Below are 9089 nucleotides of genomic sequence, written 5' to 3' on the forward strand. Positions count from 1 at the left end.
ATACACAGTAGGGAGAGCTTGGTGGAGAGCTGGGGTGGGCAGGGGGCACAGTGACTTTGTTCTTGATTGTTCTTGATCTGATCGATAGGGGAGTGAACACACTTAACAAGAGGACCACTCGTCCCCTGATTTCTGCCTGTCACACCTTGTCCTCATAGTGCTCCCAACAAAGCCTTTCCGGAAAAATAGTCTTATCAATTGTCACGTAAATGTATCATCTTTAAAAATGTGTTGACTTTTAGGACTTTTCCAAAAAATGCATTATGGGAAAAATGTACTAAGAAAAAGCAGTTGCTCCCCCTGATCTTCTCCCAGCTCTGTTGCTTAGCATGAGCATTAAAAAGATCAGGAAAAAAATCTGGCAGTCTGAGAAGACAACCATTCAAGATTCCTGTGAATTCCCTGAGAACAAGCTTATTTAAAGTCTTTTGAGATGTGACCACATGTGGTAAACCCTTGACTCCAGGCAATACTGATTCAGCCAGCAGGTGATGCTCACCCTGCCCCCATCCCCATCCACAAATCTCTTAATACCTTTCTTGGATCTTCATCACCATGCTTTGCAAGTAATATGACCCAATTACACTCTAGAGTCTGCTCTGTACAAGTAGTTCTTATTATTGTGCACATTCCGATATGACTCTGTGTTACTCCTCCCACCTTTACAGCCATGGCAGTTTTCAAGGAAATTCCCCCTCATCCAGTTGTGTATAATTTACTAAGGCCTGTTTGCAATTACAGGGCTGAACATGGATATTTTATAGTTCTTATTGTTCTTGATGTTAAAGCACAAAATGCCACAAACATCTGAAAAGGGAGAGAATATGGGAAATGTACTAAACCTACTGGCAGTAACGTTCTTTCCCACAGCCCCCTATGTAGGTCCACATTAATAAGACAACGAAAATTTAGGAAGATGATAGCTATTGAGATTATTAACATAATCATGACAAAACAATTTGACATCAATCTGACATAAATTCTTAATACTCACATCCTGTTTGCTGCTCTCCATCTCTCTGCTATACTAAGAATTGACTCTCCCTCCAATTCTTCTTCGAGGTACAGCTTCCTGTGAATTGTAATTGGCTAGTTATTTATTCGCTTTATCTACTTAAGCTCCTTGAGACATGAGGCTCTGACTTAGCCCCCAACCCACCAGCACACCAATAAATACTTGTGGAAGAAGGTGAAAGCTCATATAATTCTAACGTCTGAGATGAACTCAATTCTGGGGTCCTCAACAAAGCTCTTTCTACTTGTTCAGTAGCCAGTGGGAAGACTTTTATCAAGTAAAAGAAGAGAAAAGGGAAAAGGATGGTGAAAATGAAATCTCTATAATTTGAGTGATTGCTCTGTCACCAACTAGCACCGTGTCCCCATCAGCAAAATGAGCAGGGATTAGGTGAACTTGCTGTTATAAAGGTCTGTGATTTAATTTGACTATTTTGCCTTATAAAATTAGAAAATATTTGAGATAAGCCACCTCCTCATAGCTTCCCCTGAGCCTCAACTCAGCTGCCTCCGTGAGCTGCAGTGGAGTCAGAAATCATGATTCTGCTTCACCAGCTGTCAAGTTTGAGTGTCTTCTCCTGTACCAGCTCTCCTGTCTTGGATGTGTAGTTCTGGAGATGAACTGAGATGTACTGTGAAGCACTAATGTTATTTCCAGTTTATTAAGAGGAGGGGGAGAATTCGGACAGACCATTTCCTTGACTAGTCCATACACTCCTTATCACCCTTTCCTTTTCATTTCTCTCTACAACCTTCCCACCCCAGCCTCATCTCTCCCCTTTCCTCTGTCTGATAGTTCTTGTCTTCCAGGTCACTCTCATTCCGGAAAAAACAAAAACAAAAACCCCACAAGTCTTCTCACTCCAATAAACATACTTTTCTTGAAAAGTGAGGTGCCACTTGCATTGCATGAATGAATGAGCCATAATTTTCTAAAGAAATACCAATTTTCATCTTGCAAAAACCTACAGAGCTACTCATGTGCATAGCACTGAAATTCTGGGTAGGTATCTTTTTCTGGCCGGCACAGTTCCCTTGGCCTAGATTGTTTCTCTGGGGCCCCCTCTCACTTGCTTCAGGTCTCTGCTCCAAAGACACTTCCTCAGACCCACTCCTTCTCCTTCCCCCAATTTACTATGCCAGTCCCCTCCTCATTTCTTACTACATGTTTCCTTCGTAAGATTTATCAGTGTCTGGCATGTTACGATAGATCCACGCATCTTCTTGTCTATAGCTTCCCTAGATTATAAGCTCCAGGAGGGCAGGGCCATTGCCCACCTCGTTCACAGTGGGATCCCCTGCACCTGGAGCAGGGCTCGGACACGGTAGGCGCTCAGGAAACAACAAATATTCTCTCCAGGACTCTGAGACGACTAGCTAGTTTCTCCAGAGCCCCAGGACCCCCTGTCCCTTAGTCCAGCCCAGCTGGGAGTCACCACCCACCTCCAGCAGAGCCCAGCTCGGAGGCTCGTCCTCCCGCCTGCCGGCCACCGGGACGGCACAGCGCTGCGCACCCTCCACCCGGACCGGGCAACTGCGGTTGGGCCCAGCGGCTCCACTCAACCGCCCATCTCCGGGACCCCGACGCCGCTCCGCCGGTCCCAGGCCGCCGCGCCCGGGGGTAACAGTGATGGCGCCCCCGCGCTTCCGCCCGCCCCGCAGCGCGGCCGTTAGGACCCCCGCGCAGCTACGAGACACCCAGGGTTCTGCTTTGAACGATCCGTTGACGCGGGAGTGCAACGTGACTCGTGGGTCCGGCTCCCTCCGGACGCAGGACGCAGGCGCCCACCCGCGGCGGGAGCTCGGGTCGCGCTCGCGGGTCCCCCCAACCGCGGCCCCAGCCCCGCTTCTCACCTTCGCGCCCAACCGCCCGGCGGGGCCGCCGCCCACCCCGCATCCCACCCGGCGCCCCCTGCGGCTTCGCCGGGAGCGCGGGGAACCCTTCACGGGGAAACAGCTCTGGGCCCCACCATCCTTAACGCCGCCCTTAAGAGGGTGTTGACGTTTCTGCTTTAAGAGATACCGGTCCCCCTCAACGCCTCCTCGGCCCGGAGCCGGTGCCCCCAGATATCTCTGCGGGCTGGGCCAGAGTCAGGGCTGAGAAGGCCGAGGCCAGTTTCCAGTAGTTCTTTAGGACCCAGTGGCTCTTTTCTGATGAAAAGCCCCAGCTGCCTTTCTCTCCACCTCTTGGAAAGGACTCTAAAATTTGGGGTTAGGAGTCATAAATGTCGTCCCCCGCTGCCTGATTGGTGCTATTGGGGGAGGGGGGAGGGCAAGCGAGGAAACGGTGTTTGGAGAGATTGCCCGCCTCCCACCCCAAGCTAACTTGGAATTATTTGGAGGCTCATCATGATAGCATGGGCTTTAGAAAGCGTTGAATGAATAGTGACAAGGCTTTTAAAAAAAAGGAATACACCACACTTTTCAAAAGAGAATACTCCAGTGACCAATAAACTCATGAAAAGGTGTGCGACTGAACTGATCATCGGGGAACTCCAAATTAAAACCACACGAGAGTCCACCGCACACCCACCAGGATGGTTAAAATGAAGGAGGAAAAGGAAAGAAAAAGAAAATGCCAAATGTGGGAGGGGAGATAGAGCATCCAGAATTCTCTCTGTTAATGGGGATATGAATTGATAAATTGGTGCACTTTGGAAAACTTTTGCAATGTTTATTATAATGGAACATAAGCCTGCCCTATGACCCCACAATTCCACCCCTAGTTATATATGCAACAGAAATGCATACACATGTTCATCAAAAAGCAGGTACTAGCATATTCATCTCAGCAGTATTTATAACACTTCCAGGCTGGAAATAATCTGGATATCCATTAAGAATGGATAATTACGTTGTGGTATATTCACACACGGGAATATTTCACAGCAATGAGCATGAACATGCTACAGTGAGGTACAGTTATGTGGATGACTCTCACAAAGTTGAGTGAAAGAACCAGGTGCAAAAGAGAGCAGACCAAATGATTCCATTTATATAAAAAATTCAAAAACAGGCAAAACTGTTCTACGGTGTCAAAAATCTAAATTGTGGTTACCCTTTTGGGGGTTGTGACTGGGAGGGGACACCAGGATCTCCGGGGTATGTTCTGTAACTTTTTCTGGGTGCTGTTAACTTTATAGAAACAGTCATGCAACCGAACATTTTTTCATATGCATTTAAAAACATTTTTTGTACATACATTTTTATCGAAGTATAATCAGTTTACAATGTTGTGTCAATAAAAACTTTTTAATTAAAAAAAGCCTGAACTTTTATTAATTTGTCCAAGTTCTCCTCTATTCAATGCAACATACATTTTATAGTCACTGTTTGGCATATTAAGGCACTCGTAGGCACTGTGAAATCCTGGAAAGTTGTCTCTGCTTTCCAGGAGTTGATAACCTAGGAGGTGGTACAAATAAAAGTCATTGCTCAGGAGTAGTCTTTGATTCTATGCTAATTGTTAGGCAAGTCCAAAATAATTACTTTGGAAGAAAATTGGGGGAAAGAATATGCATCTAGGCAGAGTTTGTGAGTCAGGCGGGATCTTAAGAGCCTGCACTTCCTTGTCGGCAGGGAGCAGGGGGATCAACTGTCTCAGCTTTTCCAGGACTGAGGGGTTCCTCAGGACAGGGTACTTCTAGTGCTAACTCCGAGACAGTCGTGGGCAGCCTGGGCTGGGTGTTCACGCTAGCCGGGGCTGAGCCGGATTCATCTTTGAAGTTTCTCACACAAAGTCTGGCACATAGCAGTTGCTTAATAAGCTCAGTGAATATTTGTTGAAATGAAATGGGGGGAAATGGGGGAAATGGTAACAGAAATAAAGGTACCTGTTTAGGCAATGGCAGTCGTTTTGGGGGCAGGAATTGTGGGAAATATGGGTCGGATTAGGTTGAGGAGGGCCTTGAATGCTAAGCTGAATAGCATGTATTATGTCTTATTGACGACTGGTAGCTATGGATGCTTTTGAACAAACAATGATGTGGGAAAAAAAATTATTTAAATGGAGGTACTGGGGACTGAACCCAGGACCTCGTGCATGCTAACATGCGCTCTACCACTGAGCTGTGCTCTCCCCAACCCTGAAAAGGAAAATCTGTGTTTTTCCTTATTAAATCTGGGCTGCCAAACAGGACTAATTGATATAGTTAGAGCTGGCCTAAGTCTACAAGCTGAAGTGCAGGCAGAAGGTTATTAGGAGTCCAGAAAAAAAATTAAGTAACAGACTTTCAGAACCATAGGGGAACTAGGAGCTAATCTAATGCCTTCCTTGTTTTTTCAATTAAGAATTTTTATTATCACAATAGTTTCATCTTATCTATGGGGGATACTTCCCAAGACCCCAGGGGATGCCTGACACCACAGATTGTACCAGACCTTTTATACACAATGCTTTTTCCTATGCATACTTACCCATGATAGAGTCTAATTTATAAATTCTTCACAGTAAGAGATTAATAACAATAACTAATAATAAAATAGAAGTTATAACAATATACTGTGATAAAAGCTATGTGAACGTGATATTGTGACTACATCTGATAACTCTGCCAAGCTGCTGAGTGACTAACGGGCAGGTAGTGAATTTGGGGTGGATACGCTAGAAAACGAGATGATTCATGTCCCAGGCAGGATGGAGCGGGGTGGCTCGAAATTTTATGATGCTGCTTAGAAGGGGGGCACAGTTTAAAACTTGTGGATTGTTTATTTCTGGAATTTCCCCTTTAATATATTTTCAGACAGTGGTTGACTGTGGGTAGCTGAAACCTCAGAAATCAAATCTGCTAGAGAGGGACTACTGTATACGTTTCTTTTAGAAACTGTTTCTTCCATACCTCTTCCCCTCCTTTCTTAAATGTTAATATTTACTTGTAATCCTAATTTTAGTTAGCAATAAATGAAAGCCCGGTGGTTAAGGTGACTTCTTCTGTTTATTTGGCAGGTCCTAAGGAGGACTGGGTAAGAAGCTGTCTATTGCTTGCAAGGGGCAGTGAAACCACTACTTCGGTGGTTTCATAGCCCTGCCACGCTGGAACAAAGTGTTCACTGAGAAAGGAAAGGACCACATAGTGTTTTCCTTGGAGTTATATTTATCCAGCTCTTCAATTCTGAGAGTATAATCTTCCCACCTTTTTGGTGTAAAAACTGTTACTTCTTTTATGAAATGATGGCTACGGTCGGTGATAGTTGGTAATGTCTGTGACGATATAAAAAGTCCTCTATTTCCCCTTCTGCCCCTGTTGGTTTATAAAATGAAAAGATATGAAACAAACTTCTGTCTCATTCTCGTACTGCTTCTGGCTCGGAATCCTTGACATGCAGATACACGTACACTTGTGATGGTTATGGCTGAACCACATTCTACCTCCTTTTTTCGTTTTCTATGGTGAAAATTTTTATATTTAGAATTGGCCAGCTAGACTCAGTTTAGATGATCCTAATTTTGCTGGCAGCATCTAAAGCATCATAGTCAGGAGCCAGTCATACATATGCCTTCTCTCCATCAGGCCTGCTCAGGGTGTTGATCTTAACTACGTCAGTGTCATAGAGCTTCTTCATAGCCTGTTTGATCTGACGCTTTTTGGCCTTGACATCCACAATGAACACAAGTGTGTTGCTGTCTTCTGTCTTCTTCATTGTTGACTCGGTGCTCAGGGGGAACTTGATGATGGCTAGTGGTCAAGCTGGTTTCTCCTAGGGAAGCTTTTCCGGGGGTTTTTGGGCTGCCTTCTGAGCCGCAGTGTTTTGGGCTGTCAGAAGTTGGGTGACACCCGGATCTTCTTTTTTTGTGGCTGTGGTTGCCTTTCAGCACTGCTTTCTTGGCCTTCAAAGCCCTTGCTTTGACTTCAGCTTTGGGAGGGGCGGGGACTTCCGTCTTTGCTTTATGTGCAGTCTTAGTGAAAAGTCAACCTCCTTTTTATATGCCTGCAGAAGCTGTAAGACCAAACACTATATATCCCAGATTCTCTTGCAGCTAGGGGTCTAGTTGTAAATTGTGATCTATCAATAATTTGCACATCCAAGAGACTTGAAAAGTAGAAGGGAGGTGGGGGCCTTCTCTGGGCTGCTTTGGCCGTTGCCACTGGCCAGCATGGTCATGAGATGTTGAGGTTTTTTTCAGCAGTGTTCTAGTAACCACTTACTAGCTCCTGGTCACTGAAGGCTACTGAGGCTGTGTTAGCAACAGTAGGGCTCTGGTCCCCTCAGGGACAGTTTCTGCTTTGGTGTTACTGGGCACCATCACAGGGAAGTCAGTGCTTTAAGTGTATACATTATTAACCAAAAAATAATACTGTGTGTTTCCACATCATTCATTTAACATTACTAGGAACTAAATGCCCTTTTTGCTCATAAACAATTTTTTGAAGGTTCCAATGTGTTTTTATTGATTAGAATTGTATATCGTTGTAATCCTTCCATCATACATATAAAATATAGTAATAACCAAATATCTGATACTAAAATAACTTACTGAAAAGTTCTACTATTGAACGCAGAATAGTTCTCTCTCTCTTAACAATTAAAGAAAGAAGAAAGAAAGAAAGGAAGGAAGGAAGGAAGGAAGGAAGGAAGGAAGGAAGGAAGGAAGAAAGGAAGGAAGAAAGAAAGAAAGAAAGAAAGAAAGAAAGAAAGAAAGAAAGAAAGAAAGAAAGAAAGAAAGAAAGAAAGAAAGAAAGAAAAGAAAGAAAGAAAGAAAAGAAAGAAAGAAAGAAAGAAAAGAAAGAAAGAAGGAAAGAAAGAAAGAAAGAAAGAAAGAAAGAAAGAAAGAAAGAAAGAAAGAAAGAAAGAAAGAAAGAAAGAAAGAAAGAAAGAAAGAAAGAAAGAAAGAAAGAAAGAAAGAAAGAAAGAAAGAAAGAAAGAAACCACTGAGTTTATCTTGGAAAATTTAAATTCTGGCCATTATTTTACAAGTCGGCAATCTGAGTAATTCAGCTTGAAGATGACTTTCTCCTTGTAGACGTCTGCTCATCCACGTGCGATCTGGGACCTCCTCGGGTCGCAAGCTTTTTCTGCATATGATGGACTTTGGAGATGGGACCTCGCAATTGTCCTCGCCTTGAGCCCTGGTCAAAGTTCCATATTCAGCCAATCCCAGTTTTTTACTTTCAGCCAGAGTATATTTGCAGAAAAACGCCCCTTGTACCTTACCAAAAATGTCATAATCCACTGATATCAGGGTGTCCCCTTCTGCCTCGCTCATGCTCACACGCTCCTGGTCCTCCTCCCACGCGGCGGGGACTCCCGGGCCACCACCACGCCAACGGTTCCCCCAGCCGCGTAACCGCCGCGCCCGGAAGCTCAGACAAAACAATTCTCGACAAAAATTTTAACACCTCCCTCCTCCCTCGCCCCCGCCCACCAACTTTGGCACAAGCAACATACATCTTATTATGCTAGGACTGTTACTGCTTAGTCGTAATTTTCCCGTGGTACTTTTATTACTGCAAATACAGCTGCCTCCTGTTCCTCCCCTTCTTTCTCCAAAATGGTCATCATGATACTGAAGGGCCAGCATAATATTGTTCCCTGTTAACTATCTGACCGAGATAAGCCAGAAAAATTATAAGAAGATGGGATAAACAGAAGGTACCTGCTGCTGAATCTTGACCAATAGGCCTGGCGGGCTCTTGCAGTGGGGATAGTTACACTACCGCCGGGAAGTCCTGGTATTCCTTCAATTTTAAAGCGCAATTTTCAGACAATGTTAGTTTTAAGAAAACGTCTGGACTAGAAGAAATATATATACATTTGTCCCGAGAAGCAAGCAATTATGGATTCCATAATTTATACAGTGTAGATGGTATCTCTCAGCACTCTCAAATAGTAAGTTCTTCCTACTCTGGAATCACAGATTGTAGGTTAAAAACACCTTACTCCCCCCCTTTTTTTTAATGTATCTTTATTGAAGTAGAGTGATTTACAATGTTGTGTTAGTTTCAGGTGTACAGCAGAATGATTCAGTTATACACACACACACACACACACACACACACACACATATATATATTTTCCAGATTCTTTTCCATTATAGATTATTACAAGATATTGAATATAGTTTCCTGTGCTCTGGC

At 44.1% G+C, this 9089-nt stretch overlaps 1 protein-coding gene and 2 pseudogenes across 2 annotated transcripts in view; all 3 read right to left on the reverse strand.

Annotated features, from left to right (window-relative positions):
- SLC2A3 (solute carrier family 2 member 3) overlaps positions 1–2888 on the reverse strand; it is a 59541-nt gene extending 56653 nt beyond the window's left edge. Inside the window, exons 1-2 of one of the 2 annotated variants that reach the window (XM_072954237.1) lie at positions 2869–2888; positions 995–1072 (exon numbers count right to left, since the gene is read on the reverse strand). In XM_072954237.1, coding sequence (XP_072810338.1) covers positions 995–1015 — 21 coding nt within the window. In that variant the 5' untranslated portion in view covers positions 1016–1072; positions 2869–2888. Of the gene's footprint in view, positions 1–994; positions 1073–2457; positions 2706–2868 lie in introns of those variants that run through there. The other variant, XM_015251286.3, reaches the window with a different exon arrangement.
- A 3041-nt stretch (positions 2889–5929) lies between these two features.
- LOC116276821 (large ribosomal subunit protein uL23 pseudogene) lies at positions 5930–7110 on the reverse strand (annotated as a pseudogene).
- An 807-nt stretch (positions 7111–7917) lies between these two features.
- LOC102528238 (acylphosphatase-1 pseudogene) lies at positions 7918–8218 on the reverse strand (annotated as a pseudogene).
- Between the last annotated feature and the right edge of the window lie 871 nt (positions 8219–9089).

This window comes from Vicugna pacos, chromosome 34, assembly GCF_048564905.1.
Source record: "Vicugna pacos chromosome 34, VicPac4, whole genome shotgun sequence".
In the NCBI taxonomy this organism is placed as follows: domain Eukaryota; kingdom Metazoa; phylum Chordata; class Mammalia; order Artiodactyla; family Camelidae; genus Vicugna; species Vicugna pacos.